The sequence below is a fragment of the Eleginops maclovinus genome, chromosome 4 (genome assembly GCF_036324505.1).
Source record: "Eleginops maclovinus isolate JMC-PN-2008 ecotype Puerto Natales chromosome 4, JC_Emac_rtc_rv5, whole genome shotgun sequence".
In the NCBI taxonomy this organism is placed as follows: Eukaryota; Metazoa; Chordata; class Actinopteri; order Perciformes; family Eleginopidae; genus Eleginops; species Eleginops maclovinus.
Window position 1 is genome coordinate 33,907,824 of NC_086352.1, and position 24,273 is coordinate 33,932,096.

Here is a 24,273-nt window from a genome sequence, read left to right on the forward strand (position 1 = left end):
TGGATGACATGAGTGAAAGGCCCATTTCAAATACAGGTCCTCCACACTGTAACTGCGCCACCAATATATGTGCTGCCAGCTCTACCAGGTGTTTTTCTAGGATAACATATTTCTTGACGCCTGATTGACAGCAGCTAAGTGCTGTGTAAGCAGTGAAGAGAGATGGTTGTAAACTCCGTTGGTGAAGACAGCTCTTAAGGTGCCTCCTTGATTTGCCAGTTGATATTTGTTCAAACCTTCATCTATGGCCATGAGTTTTGCGTCATACTGGGTATTATTGGTTTTTCTTTACCTGGCAGGGTGTCTGAGCTCACTGTCTGAGCCAAGAGTAGATCCGTTACTACTTAGTGTTCAAGGGTTGTTCAAAAATATTCCAAAAACCATATTGCTAACCACTACTTCTTATTTTTCCACAGTCCAATATGTCCAAAGGGAGAGTGGTTTTCTATTTCAGGAGATACATTTGACTTTCTCCATAAAAAATGTAAGGCACTAGTTGAAAAATCACAAATGTGCAGAATGCTGGAGGACATTAACTAGCTCCTCCACCAGACCCTCATTCAGTGGAGCTCAAAGCCAGATTTAAACTTTTTATGACTATTCAAACTGGCAGATATATGAGATGTGTTGCCTTTAAAGAGGCATCATCCGGTTCTGAAATGTGAAGCCGGTGTGTAATGGCCATAAACCACCGTTCTCTCTCCACTGGTGGCAACAAGCTGAATCGTTTAATAGAAGAGAAAATGAGCCTACTTCTCACTTGATCTATTACCTCAGTAAAGATTGAATCAGTGTTTTTATTTTCTCAATCTCAAGTAGAAGTCTTCTTCTGTTCTGCCTGGTGTTTATGTACTTAATTTTAGAGTAAAATAGAGAATAAAGCAGCTACGTTGTGATTGACAGGCTGCCACTGTGTTGTCTACTTAAGATAATGCTTTGTACTTTTAACAGTGTTCTTTTAAATCATGGAAGTTCATTTAAACATTCCCGTCTGGCCTTAATATTAAATATTTAGCTTTGTACAAAGCTCCTCCCACTCATGTCATTTCTGAACATGTGGAATGAGCCATGGACTTTGGGATTTTGTTGTGTGTGTCTGTGTAGGCTGTGTGTATGTTACAGTTGAGGTGCATTGATTGATCTCTAACTCTCACTGTCCCCCGTTTAGTTCGTCCTCAGGCCTCCGTCTCCATCGACATGTTGTCCAACAGCAGCATCCTTGAGCTGGCGGACGAACCGCAGGGCTGGAGGTCCGGGGATCGTGTGGTGGTCGCCAGCACTGACTACTCCATGCACCAGGCGGAAGAGTTCCCCCTGATGCCCTGCTCCAGCTGCACATCCAACCAGGTCAAGGTCCAAGGTAAGAGAACCTACAGTGTGTGACAATACAGGACTGCACCTGTACCTGCCATCAGGTACAACTAGTCCTGTCAAGAAAAGGATACATTTTTGTTTCATTCATACTAAAGCAGATATAACAACAATGTGTGGTTTTGTCTGGATCCTCAGCCGTAAATCAAACTAATTTATGCTGAGGATTGGCCTCCACCAGTGCTGCGCTTATGTCTCTAATCTTATTTGTGGTATTCATGGACAGGAACTATTGTTGTGACAAAAAGAGGTAGCTAAGTCAGAAGGCAAAGCTTGCAATGTACCGTTCCATCTTTGGCCTTAATCTCACCTATGGTCATGAAGGGTGGGTCATGACCAAAAGAAAAAGGTGCTCCTCTGTCTAGAAAGGAGCCAGTTGAGGGAGGCTTTCAGGCAGATCCAGGTGATATGAGACCGAGAGGCAGGCCTAAGATGTGGTAGGATTATATCTCCATGCTGGCGAGGGAGCACCTTGGATCCCCCAGTCAAAGTGGTTATTGTAGCCAGGGAAAGGGACGTTTTCGGCCCACTGCTGGAACTGATTCCTCCACATCCCACCTCCGGTAACCCGTTAAAGATAGATACATCACTGCCTAAAGACTGCAAGTCAAATTAAGACATATGTGCTCAGACACTATGTCAGTTAGTTAGTTAATGAGTTGGTTAGTTAGTGAGTTCTGTTTGTAGGAGCCATGCATGTCAAAAAGTGGTGATTTTGTTATAAACTCAAAAAAAGTTAAGGCTAACTGTTAATTTTTTTGGGTCTTTGTTTGTAATAACTATATTTATTATTTAAGTATTTATGAGTTGGGTCAGATGGGTATGGGCGGCACTCATAGTGAATATATTAGGTGTTTTCCTGTGTGAGGTGTGTGTGAGAGAGGGTGTTGTTGTATATGATGTTATAATAGGTTGGCCAGATTTTATGAAAATAAGATTTTGTTCAAGGCATTTTTTGGATTTCAGTTTTCATTATTGGTATCACATTAACAGATCCAAGCCTCTCAGGAACTTGTGTTTGTTTCTGCTGAGTTAAGGGATTAGTCAATCAACAAAATAATACCAAGCAATCTTAGTGTTTTATCAAGCTGAAATACACTTTAATAAATATTCACTGGTTCCATCTTTTCAAAACAGAGGATTTTTTCCTTTTTTTACCAATTCTACACTGAATATCTTTGAATTTTACACCGTCGGCCAGACAAAACATAATGCTGTTTTCTTTTTTTTACTTCTTTTTTCACAGTGCAAAAGGTCGTAAGGAGAGAGTTGTTTTATTTTCTAGAAGGCACCTAATTGAGGATGCCCTGGTGCTACTTGACACCTTAAATGTTATGCAGCACAGTGAGACTGACCTAATAAAATACATGAACATCTGTGTGCTAGAGTGCACTGTAACAGGAGTGTGTGCATGTGTGGGAGATAGGAGAGACTCCAAGTGAATGCAGAGCCTGAGGAATCCTCCACTCACCTTAATGGATAGGACGCCAGGTTCTTTTTGAACATATAAAAACAGGAAAGCTTCCTGGGCTTAAAATAGGAGTCGGAGATAGAGCTTTGGTGTTTTCATTCTATTCCAGCTCCTGCGGCTTCACTCTGGACCGCTCAGTGTCTTCTGTTTGCATCTGCTCCCCATCAGCCAGGAATCTGACATTTCATTTTAAAATAGATTTCTTTAAATCATACCGTTTTTAGGGGGCTTTTCAGAACATGAACGTATGTGTCAGTAGGCTGCCCAGCTGATCTAGGTACTTGAAGAAGACTTCAGGATGCATAGTATGCAGAGTACAGTTTGCCTGCAAAATTTGTATGTATACTAATCATTTTGTAGGTGTGAAAAATCACAGCAGCGAAGTCTCTCCTGTTTTCCACCTGCCACTACTTAGACAGTTTGCTTTGGGATGGTTTCTTTAGGTCTTCATCGATGTTCAACTTAACATTGTCAAGAGAAACTGGATCACAAATGAGCTCCTGATAGAGGGAACCTGTGTGTGTTTTTGGTTTGTTTTGGTGTGCACTGTTGCTTGATCTTAGAGACACTGAGTGGTAATATTTGTGCTCTCTATTTTAAATGTGCGGCTACATGAGATCTGACTAATCTGTACAGTTCATGTTGCTATCCACACTGTAGTTGCGGTTCCAGATCAAAATAGAGAAAAAGATTGACAACCTGACATGATTTATATAGCAAATCTTGCTAACTAGTATTAATGTGTTTTTTTGTTGTTGTTGATAATCCAACTTTGAAGCTTATATTGGTCCTGTGTGATCAGAATTACATATATTGTTACAGCAAAGAGACAGATCCTATACAGACAACAATAAAACATTATTAGCTAAAGTGGCAAGCACACAATAATAACATCAAAATTAACAGAGTTGAAAAGTAACTAATATGTACTCAAGTAAAGTAAATCTACTTTTGAGGTACTTGAGTATTTCAATTTTATGCTTTTACTCCTCTACATGTATTTAATCCCTTTAGTTACTTTACAGATCTGGATGAATGATGGTAAATATAATCAGCCCTTAAATCAGACTTTAGTTCACCTGCAGTAAATCCAGCAGCTACCCTGCAGTGTACAAAGCCATTCAAACTAGCTGCACCTTTACCAGCTCTGAGAACACTTTAATGATCAATCATTATAAAACATATCAGAGATATTATTCTGAAATGGACCAATCAAACAATCACTACTTTTACTGTCGCTACTATAAGTACATTTAGATGAGAGTACTTTCTACTTTCACTGGAGGAACATTTAGAATACTTTCACTGTGACAGAGTATTCCTACACTCTGGTACTTCTACTTTACTCAAGTACACAATCTGAGTACTTCTTATTTTACTCAAGTACAAGGCCTGAGTACTTCTACTTTTACTCAAGAACAAGATCTAAGTACTCTTCTCGCCTCTGAAAATGAAGTATATACATTTAATGTAAAAAAATATATAGGTAGCAGCATTATAAAAATGAGGTGGAACAAATAGAAAATAATAAAGTATCTCAATGCGATGAAATAGAAAAGTATATATTGCATGGTGTTATTTTACAGCTCTGTTTTTCACAGTTATGGGCAGTGCATAGAAAAGAAGTAACAGTCAGTCATATCCTTTACTGGTCGCAGTTTGAAATAGTTGAATTATCAAAATATATAAATGCAGCAGTAAAAAGCAGAGTGTTCACTCCTACACACAAACACTGCCGCCAAGGCTGCTGCTATGTTTGAACCTCTCATAGTCGGACAGTACTTTTACACTTCCTGGGTTTAACATTCCAGTCCCCTGTCTTTCCAAAGGTAAACACATTTAATCATTTAAAATAAAAACAAACTTTAAATAAAAACATATGTTTGATTGTAAAGTGAGCTGGTCTCAACAGTGGGCTGTAAGGACATTTCAGGTCACTGTTGAGATTCAGCCTACAATATTCACAAACACACATTTTTTGACTTAATATTAAGGGGAGTAAATTGAAATGTCAAGAACGTCAACTTAATGGCACAAAAAACACTTTGATGCAAAGTGCACCACAAGGTTGAGAAAAGCAAGAAATAAGCTCGACTAATGAAAAAACACAAGCAAGCAGTCCATCAGTCACACAACACTGTGACTTGAATTAATTCTGGTAACCTTTTACACAGAGCTGGTTTCATAAAGCAGTTGTGATGCTGGAATAATAAAAGCTAATTGGGCAGCTGGGTTTACTCTCAATCAGAGCAAGTAGAGCACTAAATATTAAGGCTCCATCAAAAGAACCGAGGGCTTTCTCATGAAGTGACTCTCTTTCCATGATTATGAAAATAAACCTTCATCATAGTACAACTCTTACGACTGCAGCTTTATTGAATTTATTTTAACAATGTATAATTATCTTTCTATTTAGTAGTTTTAATGGTCACTGACAGAGTGCAGAAATCCCAGGAAACAATGCATGCACGCAGGGTTCTGTCTAAACCTGGTGACAGTGCCTCTTACTGTGGGCGTGCGCCCTCAGACCAAAATGCAGATTTCCCCAGTAAAATGTTAAAGTGATACCATAAAACAATATTTCTGTTGGTCAGAAAGGGTATAATGAGTCCAGAAATATGAAGATGGACAGCTTTGTTTTTATGGAAAATAAATAGGGGATGGATGTCCGGTGGGTCTGCCGGTGGACGAGTGGCAGGCAGCAGGTTGACACTGAAACTGAGATTTCTGAATTACATCCTTTCTTTTACTCTCCATCTTTCTGAGAGGAGAGTAAAGAAACCGTAACTCTGGATTTATTTGTTGGTTGAGGTGCAATATATGACACTTTTAGCGCCCTCATACTATATTTATCTAGAAAAACGCCTGCATGCAGGTACTGTAAGTCATACAGAAGACACAGCTGATGTTTGTGAACATTTCTGAAGTTGCAACAGACGCCATGGTTCTGTTCTGATCCTAGTTCAGGAGTCACGGTCCAGTTCCAGTATTGTGCAAGTGGGAAAAGAAAAGAAAATGCATAGGATACATTTATTTTCATTTATTGTTGACAGATCTTAGTTCAAGTGTTGAAGACAGAAAGAGTCCTATTGATGGGGACTGAGGAGAACTATTGTCATTATAAAAATAAAAGATATTTCAACCAATTATTTTATTATGAACACAGAACAAACACTTCCCCTAAAGGCAACTGCTCGCATTAGGCTATAAAACTGAAAAGCATCTCTTATGCTATGAAATAAAATGTACAGCTTCTCTTTTGTCCTGGTAATTGGCATATCTGGGTGATGCTGGATGTGTTACCATTCACATCCTCCACAGCATTATAGAAACACACACACACACCTCATACACAATCCAATACACCACTCTCTCTCTGTTGCAAACTACAGAAGTTTATTTGTTTGTATTTTATCTGCAAGTCATACTCTTCTGGAAGTGAAAACTAAAATGTAATTATTTTCAAAACTGTCCTTTATAATCATCCATTACAGATTTGTCTTTTGTATAATTTGGCCTCTTCTATATGTTCCAATGCTTGTCTATGAAGAATATGAACAATATGATAAGAACATACTGAATAACAGATATAAGTCAAAATCTGATCGCTTAAATTTTGCCTTTTGTTGCAATCTCGACAGAAACACTGGCAAAAAAAAGAACCTAATAAAAGATCACTTTATTCATCTCTGAGGGGAAATTAGGTTTTTCACTCTGGTGTTATTTTACAATTACAGAAGTAGGCCTGAAATACACACACACACACACACACACACACACACACACACACACACACACACACACACACACACACACACACACACACACACACACACACACACACACACACACACACACACACACACACACGCAAAGACAGGACATATAGACATGCATTAATGGAGGAGTGTCACAGCAAACGGGCAGATGGAGGTTTGGTCTCCTTATACATTTAATACAAGTCAACATTTTCAGTGCAGGGACCACCAGGGAAGATACCTCTCTTTCTATTTTCACACGTTCATTTGTTTCTGTAGTTGTGTTCCATCTCTGGTGAATGGCTTGAAAATCAAAAAAAGAAGCTGCTCACTAAAAGGAACACAATAAAATATGAGCTCGCTCACAGATGATAACAGAGTTAATTGATTTTTATAGGGCATTATTTGCAACAGTGCACTCACTTTCAGTTTGACAATACGAGCCATTGTAAATAAATTATAAACTTTCCCGGTAAGCTCCAATAGCAGCATTGAGAGAATTTTACAGATACGCCACCAGTTGAATGAAAACACATCCAATATCATAACTCCAAGATGTGCCATCACCGGCCAAGGACCCAGAAACTTGTATTGTGTGTTTCAGATTTCAGAGCCTATTGTGACCTGTTCCATCCAGGAGAGTGTTTGGTCAGTGTAATACACACCTTTTTAAAATGATTTTACATTATCTCCTTATATTTTATATAGAAAATTGTTTATCATAGTTACCGGTGGGCAAAATGCTGTCATTGTCCCCCCCAAAAACACATTTTCTGTCTTTGACACTTGCACTCCTGTCTTTTCAAACTGAAAAGAAAGAAATGTCCTTATGCTTCTTTCCAATGCACCGAACCGTGGCTCCAACCCGGCACACAAACCAAACTGTGAATCATGTACACATTTACAGTACATCCATAGTGCACTGCTGCAGGTGTGTTTGCAGTACAACATTTTTGAATGTGTCTTTTTCTTTAAATGCATTTGCAACATACCACACTTTTTTCTGCTGCTATATTCATGCTGTGAATTTCAATTTGAGATCATTTAAGGGTTATAGGCCTGGCTTTTTCTGATAACTGGCTTTACTTCTATCTTTGCTAAAAATTTTCAGGATAAATTTCTTTTTATTTTTTGAATGCTGAATGTGTTTCCTCTTAAGATACCGTGTAAAGGTATTTGGAACGGAATTCCTGTTTAACTTTGGCATTTAGAAAAGCTGCCCAAACCGATTAAGATCACACACTGAAACCATCTTTATTGCTGGGATCCCTTCCATGCGAGTTAGGGCTGAGTCTACGTGTGTGTGTGTGTGTGTGTGTGTGTGTGTGTGTGTGTGTGTGTGTGTGTGTGTGTGTGTGTGTGTGTGTGTGTGTGTGTGTGTGTGTGTGTGTGTGTGTGTGTGTGTGTGTGTGTGTGTGTGTGGGTGTACATAAACAGCCGCTCTGGTAGAGGCCCGGTTGAGACAGCCCAGAGCAGTGTGCTGGAGTCTGGGAAGGTGTTTGATCTAACACGGTGCCAAGGTAAAGTCTCAGCCTGCACAACTGTGTGTTCCTGACTGAGCCCTTTCACTCTGACACACACACACACACACACACACACACACACACACACACACACACACACACACACACACACACACACACACACACACACACACACACACACACACACACACACACACACACACACACACACACACACACAGGATGACACGCATGCAGGCTTGGGAAGTAATGGATCAAAATTATGTAATCAGGATACCAAAAAAAGGTGACTGTATTCCCTTACAATAACATTAAATACATATCAGATAAGTGCCACATTTAAAATACTTTCAGATGGCTTTTATCATACATTCTGAAATAAAGATCGGTATATTACACGTAACATGTGAATTGGTGTTTTGCTCTTTATTTAGCCACCTTCATTTTAAAAGTAATTAAATGCAGTAGGGGGACAGCTTATTTATTAAACAAAAATACTGTATTTGACACTTTACTGTAAACTTAGCCTTTACTAGAAGAGGACACATTAACGTAAAGTAATCAGGTTACATTACTTTTGTATTGTTATATTAAGAAGGTTACTGATTTCTTTGTTTTACAGGTAAATTGTAATTGTAAAGGAATACATTTGTAGTATACACAACCCTGCACGCATGCTCGTCTGAAACCATACAAATACTCTCTTTTGTACTGCACCAGAATCAAAGTCAGCATTCTGCCCTCATTGTTCTCCTGTTTGATTCAAATGTTTTTTTGTCTGTGTCTCCTGGAAAAACACTTTGCACCAAGTCAGCAATAATGTGAGATGACACGTCCTCTCAAAGCTGTCACTTCCTTCTTCTGATTCACCCGGCAGAGAAGTGAAGTTTGCATTTCTTTTGCCTTGGATTTAGGAGTCCAGCATTTATCTTCAAATTTCCTGCCCAGCTGCATAAGAAAATCCGTCCACAAACCAACCCCCCACCCCCCCTTCTCTGCTTCCTCAGCTCGCAGACCTCACTGGTGTTTAGTCAACCGGAGGAAATCCTATTTTTATGAGCCAGAGGCAGCTCCTCAGAGCTCCTGTCAATCTCCGCCTCACTGTAATCTGTCTCATTAATTCCTGCCCGTGTGCCACTTTGCAGCACAGTTTTTTAACAAGCAGTGATAATGGAGTCTGTTCCCCAGCCCCTGCGGTTATTCACAAACAGAGAGGGTGTGTTGTTTTTGTTGTTGGAAGCTGAGCGCTAAGAGATAGCAGAGATACGGAGACGGATAGCTAAAGGCTATTTATCCGTTTTTAGTGCTATAACTTGGGCCTGAGTGAGGAACATGAATGCTGTGGAGTGAATCAATGGCTTAAGGCAGTCGTGAAGGATTTAGCATTATTCTATTTCTATCCTGACATTTACTTAGCTCTATAAAGCTAGCTCTGTTCAGTTCTGATTCACCATGAGATTTAGGTCTGAGAACTGATGATACCAGAAGAAATTACAAGTTTGAGTTGGCTTTGTGAGGCCACTACTAATATTAGAAAGAAAATCTAAGAAGAGTTTGAATTCAGATTTAATCACTGAAATAATGTTGGCATTCAGAAGTGGAACATAGTCTTGTCTCTATTGTTGGTTTATGTTAATTGATAATAGCTTATACTAATACTGATAAATAGATTTTGAGTGTGAGAAAGTTTGGATATCTGACTGAATGTGATAACGATACTGAGGACAGCTCTGCGCTGTAGCTGCTCGAGCTAATGCTAGTTAGCGTTAGCTCCTCAATCAGAGCGCACTGCTTTACAGCTCTGAACCCACCTGGAAGCTTTAAATTCAGAACTTTATACATAACATTATGTTATGCATATCATGTTAAATGGTCCATTTCCCTATTGTTGGCTTGTCTTAGTTGAGCTTAATAAGCTTAGTTAGCTAAAGTAGCTTAGCTAGCTTAGTTTGCTTAGTTGCTAAAAGGCAGCTTAATTGATGTCATCCTCTATATTTTAGATTTTTTTAAAAGAGTCTTTTAAAACTACAAGTTTTCAGATAATGAGAGGATGTAACGTTTAAAAGAAGAATTTGCCTGACCTCTTACCAGTACCAATGTTGATGCTATAGTCTCACTAGTCTGGTTATGACCACTAGCTTATGATGGCTAATTTTTGCTGTAGGAAAATAACCATCACTTTGTTACTACCTCACCTGGGCATGTCTGCAATTACTCACATATTAGCTTATTTTGATAGCCACATAAATAGATAAGCAGACATTTATTACATGAAAACACACCTCTTTTTCATTTTTATACTTCTGAAATTAAGCATGCTGACTTATCTTACAGGACACTTGAATAGGAGAGAAACTTGTATATATGTATGTATGTATATATATTTATTAATTATGTTATTCTGTCGTATTAATTCCTAACCCTTAACCTTAGTGTGCTTTACCTGCTATGGTGAGTCAAACTGTGAGCAGTGAAATGTTTATTGACAGTCCAGCAGTCCAAGTTTTTACAAGTATTTAATCATGGATCTTGTGTAATCTTTAGTATCAACAATTGCAATCAAAAGTCTTTATTAGGTTAGTTTCATGAGTGCTAATATTAAATATTACATGACATGGAGCTGACATTTTGGCAACATATTATCAACTCACATGATCCCCTTACCTCCCCTATTTAATTGTCAAGTACCACAACAGCATAAGAAGACCTATTCAACAATATATTAAAAATCTTTAACTCAAGAAATACAGCTAAATATTGTAGCAGGGATATATCAGTCCCAGAAGAAACTGATGGACTTACAAAAAAACGTTTAAAATGTAGTATTTTATGATCTAAATCATGTCTTTAATGCCTGGGCTGTCTGTGTTTTGAATATGATCTGGATTGATAGCGCTCATGTGTTCCTTTTGACAGCTGGGTTTGGGGGAATAGAATCATAGAAATGGATAAAGCATGTGGGTGTGTAATCTTTTGTCTATCCGATTTCACATTTCATTGGTTTTTTTCGAACAGCTTATTTACGTTGTGCAGTATGTAAAAGTGAAGAGCTCGTGGAACAGATATGTTGTGGCTCTGCAGCGCTCTGTTATTGTGTTGCCTTCAACCTTGTCGTTCCTGCCTTTCATGGACTCTTTGTTCACTTCGGCCTCACAATCACCTGCCGAGGCCTTCCAGCGAGTTACACAATGCAAAATGTAAAATACCGTAGTTTTCAACCTTGCTGTGTAGGAGGTGTGGGAGTGTGGGTGAATTTTATAACTAGAAAAATGTCATGACGTTATACAAGTTCTAAATGTTCTGAATCAATCAGTCCGTCTGAAGCTGGTTTTTGTCTCACTGTATTTCAGCAGTTAGATGATCCATCAAAAAGTGTGTGACAAAACCATCCCATAGTAATATGACTGCACCACATGTTTCATTCTGTCTTTACCTGTTCCTTAGATGTTCAGTCTTAATAATACTAATAACAATTATTCTCATGATCAGTTATAAGATCATTCTTTTTTTATTATTATTTAGAGACACAGTTTACTCCTGAATGCTGTTGTTTATGTTGCAGTATGTTTTTTCATATTTATTTCACTGTCTACGTGGTCTTAGTTGTTTTAGATTATGATGGTGCATGCATATATCTCTTCTAAATGGAAAATGATGTGGCCCAAATTAAAGTGGTGTGACTTGTATATTGATAATTTGATGAGGCGCAAGCTTCACATTTTATGCAGAAAAAAACTGACTTTGAGCTAAACCTAGTTCCAGGCTTGTTTTTTTTTTTATCCAAAAGTTGTTTTAGGCTGGGATTTATGTATTTTACAGTGCGGACAGACACACATGCACACAAACACACAATACAATCTATACTCATTACAAAAAAATCTATAAAAATGAAAATTTTAAAAGGTGAAGATATTGTAAAACACGAAAACAAGCAGTTTTTGAACAACTTCTGTGCGTGTTAAGTGTTTTACTGTCTGTCAACATAATTATAAGCACACTCTGCCCATACGATTTAGCCTCCGCATCATGTCCTCCTTCTTAGCAATTATCTAGAACATCTGTTCAGCCACACACACACACACACACACACACACACACACACACACACACACACACAAAAAGACTGTATTTTTCTCACACTGCATTTATAGTGCTTTTGTGATCTTCTTGACAACATTTTACAATCCGCACACACATGTTCATACACTGATGCCAGGGATGCCATACGCAGTGCCAGACTGCATAATTTCATCTACTGCTATTCTGAGGTGTGTGTGTGTTTGTGTTTATGAAGGTAAGGCCAAGTTCATCCACATGGGTGAGGAAGTAGACGGGGTGGACATGAGGGCAGAGGTGGGCCTGCTGAGTCGTAACATCCTCATCCGTGGTGAGATGGAGCCCGGCTGCTACGGCAACGAGGCCTGCAACTTCTTCGACTTCGATACTTTCGGTGGACACGTGAAGGTACGCTTCTGTTTCAGCCTTGTCATTTACAGAGTTAAAAAAAAAACGGATGGCTAAATTTTGACCCAGTTTCCAACCGGGGGGTCATAGTATGCTTCCTGAGAACAAGCACTGTGCAGAGATCCCTACTAGAGCCAGACCTGGTGCGGCTTCAAAATCAAATAGACACATTCCATTGCTTTTGTTTGGCTAGCTAACCGGCTAACTTCCGGGTCTATTTTGGGCTGAACCATTCAGTGCTTTGCAAACTTGCAGTAGTAATTTGATTCTTTGACGGACATGTATCCATTGAAAAAAGTCATGAGACATTTATTCAACATGCATAATTGGACCAGTCAAGGGAACCAAATCCAATTATAACAACTAATAAACTAGAAATATAATAAATACTAACATTTATTATTGTTTTTTTATTAGTTTATTTTTCTGGATCGGTAATATTCGCAGATTTTCCCATCAGATAATCTGTGACAGTGCCACATCAATACCGCTACCCATGGTTATTCATGCTTTCTCTCCAGCAAATAAATGCTTGTTGAAAGCAAACCACAGTGTGAGACAGAATTTTAACGACGCACCATTCTGACAACCAGATCCACACATTTCTGGATGTGGAAAGCTCAAATAAAAAATGAAATGCTCTGATGTATACAAATGTAAAAGCTATGTAAAAAAAAAGGTTAGTATGCTTGAGGAAATCCATGCTGTAGAAGCCTATGAGAGAGACAGGAGAGGACAGGAAGACAAGTTCAAGGACAAAATAATCCAAAGAAGAAAGTGTTTGCTTATAAAAAGAGGTGCAAAAATGCAAAAAATGCTGGCAGTCTGAGGGCTACAACATAGTCCAGGGAAAAACAGGGAAAAGGTCTGAAACGCAGGGACTGGCAGGCTATGGGATGAAATGCTGGAAAGCTAAGGCTCATGGCACAAAGACAATCTGGCAGTGGACTGGTGGAATAAGGAGTGGGTGAGTGGAGAGTATGAACTGGTGGAGTAAATCTACTGATGGGAGAGTGGCTGGGTCTGAAATAGAGTGGTGCAGAAACAAGGCTCAAAACCAGGAAATGTCTTAGCATTTTAGCACTTCCAGTTCCCTTTTCTCAAAGTAAACGTTTTTTTGAAGAGATGTTCACCTTTTTATCTCCAACATAAATAAACCCCCAGTTAATGTCTGAAGCTGCTATGTGTCATAAAAAGAACGGTTTCTAACAAGTGTCTAAATAAACTATGAAACGTCATCATGTTGACATTAGCCACCTTTAGCTTAGCGACCGTGATGGGCAGCTAGGTGACCGTGATGTAGTTTGTTTATAGAATAGCGTTAGCTTTTAACTTTAGGAATAAAAAATCACAATTTGGCATTTGGAAGTTATACTGCTGAGTAAAACGTGTGAAGTATCATGAATGTGTGTCTGCCAAAGAGCTGTTTTTCTGGAATATACTGAAATCTAATGAAAAAATCCAGAGGGGAGCCCTTTGCAATGCTGACTTCCTGTTCGGCCAACAAAAATACGTTGTCACTTTGACGGCAGAGTTAACAAACAAGCAAAAAATAAGAATCATAAGGCTGAGAGAGAGGCTGTGGTTGTGTTCCTGCTGCTTCATGCCTCTGTCTCCCCGGGGCGAGCTATCATATCCTATTAAACATTTCCATCACAGTCTGTCACACATTACCCATGCATGCACATCAGTGAGAGTCAAGTGAAGCCCTTCCAAACATGGCCTCAGGTATACTTCCCCCCATGAAAGTTCTGCTCGTACTGTTGCGCTAAACCTCGTATCTCCACCAATATCAGGAGCTCATAGGAGCGGCCTTACTTTCCACTGGTATTGTTTTTTAGTAATCTTTACTAAACTAGTTTGATGTGGTAAAAAGCTTACATTTTGTACTGTCTTCAGCTGTGAATCCATCTGACCGCTTATTCTTCCTTCTATTTATTTACTCCGCTCCTATCCTTTTTCTTCCAAGCTAACTTTCCATCTTTTCATATACGTTACATCCTTCTTCCATCCCATCCCCTACTTCCTGTTTCTTCCCTTTTCCCACACTTCTTTAATTCATACAACCTCACTCTTATTTTGAGTCCTCCATATATATTTTCCTTCCTGCTTTCTTTCTCTCTGTCATTTTTCCTCCCATTCCATCTTTCCTTTCTGACTCTCTCCACCTGTGGACTTTAACCTCCCTCCATTATAGATTTGCAGCCTTTTTCTGATGTTCTTACATCCTCATCATATCATACTTTTATGTCCCTTTTCCTCAGCACCTCTCTTGCTTCAGAGCTTCTCTCTACATCTCTCTACAAACTCCTGAATTTCCCTTGGGATAAATAAAGGTCAATCTCATCAGAATCAGAATCAGACTCTTATCTTATCTCACTGTATCTTTCCATTGATTCCTTTTCCCACATTTTTCTTCATCTGTGAACTATAGCCTCTCCCCCATCCTATCCTTCATCACCCCCCTGCCGAATCATAAACCATACCTCCCTTGAATCACTCTTTTTAAAATAGCATTCTATATTTTTCTTGCTCCTTGTGTCTCAGATCAGAATCTGAATTCTGGGGAAATGTACATTATTACAACAGCAGCAGTATAGTGCAGATAAAGTAAGACTTAGTTTATAAATAAAAAAAGTAGGCACGTGTTTTTAATAATAAGAAACACAAGAAGATAACAGATAGCATATACGTAAGTACACAATGGTAAAACATCTAAGTAGCAGTATATATATTTTTGAAGTGACCATATACAATTAAAGAGGTATAGCTGGTATTTAAAGATAGTATATAAATAAAAAGAAACCCTTTTTTTCTTTCTCTCTGCGTACTCCTGAACTTTGGATCATTCATTTGCCCTTATCCCCCCTTCCTGTCTTTAAATCAGATATTGTTCATTTACCTGCATTTTTGCATTTTAATACCTCAATTAGATTTTTGAGGAACATAGTCCTAGCTGTTATTAGGACTATAACATAATCCCCCCCCCCCCGACTGCTGTGTGTTTGCGCTCCTCTTCAGGTGGAGCGGGGCTTCCGGGCGGTCCATATATCCGGGGTGGAGCTGCAGCACATGGGCCAGCAGACAATGGGACACTACCCGGTTCATTTCCATATGAACGGAGACGTGGATGAGAGGGGAGGCTACAACCCCCCCACAGCTGTCACCGACCTGTCCATCCACCACTCCTTCTCCCGCTGTGTCACCATCCACAGCTCCAACGGATTGCTGGTCAGTAAGGAATATCTGTTCAAGTTTAGTTTTACAATTTGACTACATTTAGAGTATTTGTAAGGAACATAATTAAGAAAGAGTTTGATGTTTGGGGAAATCAGCTTATTGTTCAGGTATTAACCTCATGAGTAACGCTTGTGAATAAACATAATTCCTACAATTAAAAACTTTAACATAGTATACAGTTGCAATTTGATTGACTTAAATAGTTTTAGATTTAGCTCAGAGCTAATTTTTATTTGGCACACCCACACTTGATGACACACTTAATTGAAAACACTATATGACACCAAACAGAACATCCCTGTGTGTATGTGAACTTATAATGGATTTAAACTAAATAAAGAGCACATATTCTGTTCATGTTCAGGTTAATATTATTATGTAGTGTCTCTCCTGGGACATGTCTCCATGTTGTAATGTTCATAAAGCTCTTTATTTTTCTCATACTGCCTGTGCTGCAGCACCTCTTTTCTCCCTCTGTCTGAAACCAGAGCCCTGTCTGGTGTCATTGGCTAGTTGGCCAGCTCTTTTGTGATTGGTCAACCACTAGGAGATGTGCCACCCCTTAGCCCAGGGGTGGCCAACCCGCGGCTCTCGAGCCGCATGCTATTTGCCCAGTCTCATGCTGGGCAAATAGCAAATATGAGCAAATACTGAGGAGCCCTCAGTTCATATCGAATTGTAATTGTGTGTCTGTTTTTTGTTTTTTTTGCGCATATGTATCCAAGGTCACAAAGGATTAACAGCACACAAGTCCCAGGCCAATTGTTACACAGAGTTTCCGACACTGATTTAGCCAATCAGAATGCAGATCCTGCAGTACAGGAGGCGGGTTCTACTGCACCCGCGATGTGAGAGGGAAGGGAGAGATTTGCTTCTGAACTGCGAAAATACAACTCGGATAAAACTGTAATAACTCAATACAAAGTTGTCAAATCAAAACTGTAACACTTTGCAGTTGTAGATGTGTGTGAGAGGGGCCTGCTCATGGAAATCTGGCCACCGACACAGAAGGACTCCCGAGATGCTGAACCGCAGTAACGAAATAAATAAGAGAGAAAGTGCATCTCTGTTATATTAGATGTAGCCTCTTCATTTTGCTCTCAAAGTGCACCAGATGCATGCAATTCACTTTGAAATGTTTTTAAAAATCTGCCCGGGTAAGCATGGCCCAGGACCCCCTTAGAGGATGAGAAGTCCACCCCACCCAAACTTGACAAAATAGCTATGCCCCTGGAAGGTCCAATGGAAAGAGCAGTCAGAAATAGCTGAAGGGTTACACTTATCAGGTAATCATTTCATGCCACTGTGTGTGTGTGTGTGTGTGTGGGGGGGGGGGGGAGCCAGCCAAGGACCTTGATCCATATCCATTCAGCAAATGCATTCAACTTTTATCAGAATGTTTTGGGCACTATCTCAGATATACTCTGAAGTGATGTTTGAAAGTCTTCCTTCTTACAGTATTCAGTCATTTTCAATGGATTCAAAAAGAGCAACCCCCTCCTCCAGGTTGTGAAATTGTACATTTAATAAGAAGCAAAAATCTTAAATTAAGCCCTGAATTGTCTATTTTGGAAAATATTTCTCAGATTGAAGACAAAGTCTTTGTGTAATGAGCGTGTGTTTCATTAAAAATTAACATCTGTTTTCGCCCCTAGGTGAAGGACGTGGTGGGCTACGACACGCTGGGCCACTGTTTCTTCACCGAGGACGGTCCAGAGGAGAGGAACACGTTCGACCACTGCCTGGGTCTGATGGTGCGAGCTGGGACTCTGCTGCCTTCAGACAGAGACAGCAAAATGTGCCGACACATCACCGAAGGAGCGTACCCAGGATATGTAGCCAACCCGCGGCAGGACTGCAGGTAACACAGACGTACAGAGAGAACTGAATGCACATTTTGACCTCTTCATGCAGGGTCTCTGCACAGTGTATGGATATGTTTTCTTACATTAAAGCTTATGGATGCACATTTAAACATTGGTTTTCAGAAAAGACAGATGTAAAACTAAAAATAAGTCATCCAAAATACTCCTCGAGCCAAGAAAAAAGTGTGATACTCAAGATAAAACAATGTGGGAGATATCCCTCTGGTGATCAGAATAACTTTATTTAAGTGTTCAACCTGCAGCGCAGAGATCACTTTTCCCGTGATCGTACTGCTCTGAATGACCGGAAAGCACATTTTTACACTCCCTCGCTGAGCTGAATCAGAGCAATGCTGACTCATCTCACAGACAATGAGGGGTGAGGCCAGACTTATTGAAAGTCTGAGCAAATAGCGAAGGAATCAGCAAGTCTGAACGAATGAATTTCCTGCAGCCCATCATATACATATGAACCTTTTTGCCTAAGAAGATTCAGACCTTAGAGACATAAATTGTGTCAGCCATGAAAAGAGCTAATGGAAACTCTTTACATGCTAAGGAAAGCTGCTTTAATGCTTCTTTTCTTACCTCCTTATGGGAACACTTCATATATTAATTATTAATTAATTAATTATTACATGTATTAAATATAATATATTATATGTATATACATTGTTTAATTATCTGTATACTTATTTTTTAATACTCCTATTGAGATGTGATAAGAATAATAATAATAATAATAATAATAATAATAATGATAATAATAATAATAATAATAATAATAATAATAATAATAATAAAGCTTTATTTATACAGCACTTTTCATACAGCATGTGCAGCTCAAAGTGCTTTACAAAATGGCACGCATCACAAGGTCAAAACAAACAACAACAAGACTTTTTATGATACATGCAGCATCGCAAAAAAAAAGACACATTGCTGTAAAAGAAATGAGAATACAAATAAAATACAATGAAATAAATAATGATTCCTCTCGGAAAAATATGACACAAGACAAAGTGAAGCGATGCAAGAAATAAAAAACCCTATAAAATAAAAGCAAACATGTGTGTACAATAAAAAGAAAGATATAAGTTATAAAACCGTTGGCAATTATAATAAAGATTAAAAGACCAACTTAAAAGGAAATGTTGCTCTTAAAACTGTTACATAAACTATATAAGTTAAAACCCTTTAAGACCAATAAAACAATATAAAAGTAGTTCAATAATAAAGACTAAAGCACCATGGTGTCGCTAATAAAAAACTAATCTAAAAAGATGTGTCTTTAGCTGTCGTTTAAAAATGTCCAGTGACAGTTTTAGAAAAGGGGTCTTGAGCTGCTCAGTGTTGTAACACTTCACAAAGAATTGAACGTGTCCCTTCCTAAGCTAGAGAGGGAACTGAAATACGACGTAGCTTTCAAGTTGCTGTGTGACAATATCACATGACTATCGGATGTCAGTCTTAGTTTCACCAGTAAAGAGCTTTCATGGAAGTAAGCTTTAAAAACTGAGATCACTAGTGAAAGGAAGTAGCAGTGTGTATTTGCAGAGAGCGCAGAGTTTAATGTATGACATACAGTAGCAGCAATTCAATATTTTCAGTTATATCTTACACAAAGATTCACCAATCACAGCCTCTTAGTCAATTTCACTTTACATTTGAGTGATCAACCTGGATCAACATGTCTCCGATACACTACAAAGAGCACCAATTAATCTTAAAACAGGTTTATTAATCAATCAATCAATCAATCAATCAATCAATCAATCAATCAATCAATCAATCAATCATATATCTTCTTTCTTTCGTCAAAGATGATATAAGGCTGCAGTGGAGGGATCACAAATGGCCTTACTTTGATTAATGAAGTTAGATATAGAGATCAGACGGTGTGAGGACAATAAATACTCTCTATGACAGGGACGTATGACGACAGCTCAGCAAATGGAATGTCGCTTCCTCAGGCATTCACATTGTCTATATTTGGATAGGGCAGCGCAGCATGACATGAACACACCACCTGAAATCTGCAGCTGGAGGCTCAGCTCAACCTCCCACCAGTTTTTTTCCTCCCACGTGTGAACTGTGTGATCTGAATTTGGTACTGATATTCCACGCAGAAAAAGTGAGGTAACGGCTAACGGTTTATTTACCACCACAAAAAATCCCAGGAGGGATTTGTGTACCTGTGAAAGATTACCAGCTGATTGGGAAGTCCCTGTTACTTGCATTGGAAGCAATAATATGGAATGAACATGGCATGCATGAACATGTAAGGCAATTCAAAGTGCTTTACTAAAATAAAATACAAAAAAAAAGCATTTAGATTTATGCAACAAAAAAATAATAATTCAAGCTAAAATACAAAAATAATTGTAAAAGACAAGAATAAAAGTAACAGTGCTGTGCAACTTAGGCAAAAAAAAGCTGATGAAAATGAAAAGCTGAAATGTTTATTAGGCTCCTGAATATTCTTTTAAGACAACTCAAAATGTGTGAACATATACTGAAAAACAAGACAGTTTGTCCGGTTAAAAAAGTTACAATGAGGCATAGCCAACACATACACACACACACACACACACACACACACACACACACACACACACACACACACACACACACACACACACACACACACACACACACACACACACACACACACACACACACACAGTTTAATTCGGCAATCGGTTGAGGCCCGGCGCATTCATCTGGCTCTGATTAGATGACAGTTTCATCTTCCTCTTGCAGCCCACATGTCTCCTGTTCTGAGCAAATATAACTAAAATGTATCGCTGTTTTAAAATTCAACACAACCCAACAATGAGGGGGGGGGGGAGACAGAAGGAGCCACAATGGAGTGTAAAAAGCTGACAAGAAATAAATCTTACAGCGTGAAACGCGGTTAGTGCAATCATGTTTTATTAAAGCAGACTTTTTCAATCCACAGTAATAAATACAGCGGGGTTTAGAAATCATTACAGAATACAATGATCCAGACAAATCGGACAAAGAGCCTCATTAGGCAGGGTACCTGATTGTGTTTTACCAGCCGGTTATAATTGGATTTTTTAGGGGAGGACAGAGGAACAAAAAAAAAATAAAAAATGTAAGGACAGTAGAGGCTAACGTTGAAGCTAATCCTTCCTGTTGGAGAGCAGGTGGCTTTTAGTGAGAGCCATCCTTAAACCTGGCCAGCATGCTCTGCCGCTGAAGGCAGTGTAGGGAGAGGATAAAAAAAAGAAACTGTGACCCGGATTAAACTGCTTTAAATTCTGGGATGCATATTTGTAATTTAAATCTAATGCCTCTCTAACAAAGTGAGGATCAGGAAAGAGGGGAATGGGGGTGCAGACATCTACTGACAAAACTAATTATCCTTCTAAGACCCCCTTCTTCTGAGGAATCAGGTTTGTTCTGTTATTTTTACCATGGCAGAGGAGTTCAAATGCTGCCCTGTCAAGCAAAAGGAAACGTGATGATGTGAGTGGACATTAAATATGTCTATTTCATTATTTTCTACCCTGATCCAACCAATGCAAAGTATGGATCAATGCAAAATGAACAAATACCCAATCCATCTTTATTGATTCAGTATCACAGTTATTTGTCTAGTAGCATGGCATGTATCACTATAGTTAGAGGAGCGCTAAAACAAACATTTAGCAAACAAGTCTCCTAGCTGGATTCTCGATATCACAGGATGATTATCGCAGGATCACAGAATGACATGATCACATCAAAAATCCAACCGCAGTGGTTCCAAACTATCAGTACCCCATACTTCAGGTGGGGTAGTGGTAGGGGAAATAATCGATACAGTATAGTATGGCGATACTTTGCGTGGTGATATTGTATCGATACACGGACGCCTGGTATCTATATCTTATTATATAAACTATTCATATTGCAAATCCACAATAAAGTTTTTGCTAACAATTGCCTTTTCAATCTACTAGATCAGTGGTTCTCAACTGGACTAGCCTCAGGACCCACTTATTCCTTCGTCAATAAATCACGACCCTAAGTTTTGAACCTCTGCAGTTATATATATATATATATATATATATAGCACGTTTTTTGTATGAAATAAAAAGACAGACTTGGAGCCAATCCTGGATCACAACGTGAAAGCAGTTTTCAAAACCATTTCTGGTCTCCCACATTTCCAGTCAAACAGCTACAGCACGCACAGCATTTGACATTTCGGCCTTCAAAATAAAAGTTTGACTTGAGTTTTTTTTCTCAACTTTTTTTTTCACTTGCATAACTACCACCCACTCAGAATGGGTCTGCGACCCAAAATTTGAGAACCACTGCACTAGATGGTGCTGAGCTTTCTCTTGTGCCATCATGGCCATGGGTAAAGTCCGTGGCGTTGGCAGGAAGTTAGTCAAAACAAAGATGGAGTCAGCGCGGAGAGAAATCAGAAATCTGCCATAACGCAATATATCGTATCGAATATTTAGCAATCGTAGAATCGCAATACTATCGTATCGTGGCTCAAGTATCGTGATAGTATCGTGTCGTGGGGACCCTGGTGATTCCCACCCCCATTGTGAGGTGTAGGTGTATGTGACATGAAACAGAGAGACGACTTGTTCATTCAAAATAACAATTGCAGTTCAGTCAGACAACTCACGTGTGAGTCTGGCGGCTAGTGTCTGACCTCATCACTCCCCACCAATTATTTTTATATGGAACATATAGGAGGGTTGATTAAATATGTTTCCCCCAGAGCCTCCAAGTGGATAATGGGCTGGTGGTGTAAGGCAGGTGTTGCAGTTTAAATAGAGCGTCACATTCAGAAGAATGTGTTTGGTTGTTTGTATGAGGGGGTGTGTCACATGTATACATATCACTAAAGCTTGAAATGACCACCTGAACACCGTGGATGCTGCAGTAATATCAGTTATATCAAACTTGGGAGTATTAAGAGGAAAGAACGCGAATGAAGGTTTTTCTGGTGGGAAATGTGTTATTGCTCTTCTCCTGACTTTGGCAGGAGTGAGATTGACAGATGGTACACTCAGTCACCTGAGGGGAAGCACACAAAGTACTTTTTAAAAGACTCTGCTCTGTTCCAAACTGTTTCCGGCGACAGCTTCTGGTTTGTGTAACCAACCATCTGGCACATCGGATGGGCATGGATCTGCCTCCACCTTGAAAGCAGGAGAGGGTTTTCTGAACAAACTAATTCTGTTAGCAGACAGAACATTGAATTTGGATCAAAACCCCCTGATATAATAATAGAAACATGTTTAGCCATGCTAGCAGCGTTGCTTCAAAGATGGTAAAGTTGGTTTGGCCCACCACTTGGGTACGGACTGAAAAATCTCAACAACAGAATTTTCTTCAGACACCACCTTTAGGTTGTGGTTCATTGTGAAATGTCTTGGTGATGAATATTGAATAGATCTTTCCATTAAATTTGCAAAAAATATTCCACCACAAAAGGGCGTTTAAAAACCATCACTAATTTCTTAGCGACTGGATATTTTTGATGAGAATTTTGTTGTGACATCTATCTCTATTTGGTACCTCCTACTGATTGGTTTACCAAGTGGATAAATATTCAACAACAGCTTCAGCATTTTAAGAGAGTTTAGAAGCGGGAGACAAAGAGCTTTAGAAAGGCGAACAAATAGAGAGGGGCAGAAGTGGAGGAAGGAGAGGTTTAATGTCTAGCGTTAATCTGCTTTCAAGCTAAACTGCATATCTGCCATTCCTTTTCCTTTTCATTCTTATTCATCACACTAAGCTGCTTTCTCTCAAATACCTTGCAAATGGGACTATAATCATTTTCTCATTATGCCAGATGCATGTGGGGAAGGCGTTTTCTTAAAAACCAAAAGCATTTGCACAGCTATGAAAGCATGTATTAAAAGGGGGTGTCTGAGCTGTAAAGAGAGGTCCTCAGAAGTGGAGATACCAAAGAGCCACCTCTAAACGGCAGATGACAAATACAAAGTAATGACACAGTGTGGGAAATGAAAATGAATAGTCCTGTTCAGAATTATATCTACGTGAGCATATAGACACACAGCCAGTGTCCACTCAGATTAAATATTTAAAAGTGCTCAGAAGATGGCTTAAAAGGTTCAGGTGTGGTTTAGCCTGTAGGAATTTGGCTTAGAAACCGAACAGCCCGGCCCCGGCCGTGGCGCAACTGGCTGGGGCACCTGCACCGTACGCTGGCGACCCGGGTTCGATTCCCGACCCGTGGCCCTTTCTGGATCCCATCCCGACTCTCTCTCCCACTTTCCTGTCACTCTCCACTGTCCTATCCGATTAAAGGCAAAAAGCCCCCCAAAAAATAACCAAAAAAAAAGAAAGAAACCGAACGGCCCTACATGTCCTGATTGGACCTAAAAAATTAAGAGTGTGGACTTGTAGCTGGAGAGCCAGTTCACCTCCTTGAGCAAGGCACCTAACCCCCAACTACTCACAGATACATGTTCAGGACCCTTTAAGTCTGAATACATACATACAAACACACACATCCATGTACTGTTGGTGAGGCCTGGCAGAACTGTATGCTCTGAAACCTCACCAAAACAGAAAAATGCATGTGTGTCCTTACTCAATGAGGCGAACATGGCTCTGCA

At 39.3% G+C, this 24,273-nt stretch overlaps 1 protein-coding gene across 1 annotated transcript in view; it reads left to right on the forward strand.

Moving 5' to 3' along the window:
- LOC134863131 (cell migration-inducing and hyaluronan-binding protein-like) overlaps positions 1 to 24,273 on the forward strand; it is a 181,887-nt gene that overhangs the window by 123,264 nt on the left and 34,350 nt on the right. Inside the window, exons 11-14 of the mRNA XM_063881433.1 lie at positions 1,169 to 1,360; positions 12,379 to 12,548; positions 15,570 to 15,779; positions 17,444 to 17,649. Coding sequence (XP_063737503.1) covers positions 1,169 to 1,360; positions 12,379 to 12,548; positions 15,570 to 15,779; positions 17,444 to 17,649 — 778 coding nt within the window. The remainder of the gene's footprint in view (positions 1 to 1,168; positions 1,361 to 12,378; positions 12,549 to 15,569; positions 15,780 to 17,443; positions 17,650 to 24,273) is intronic.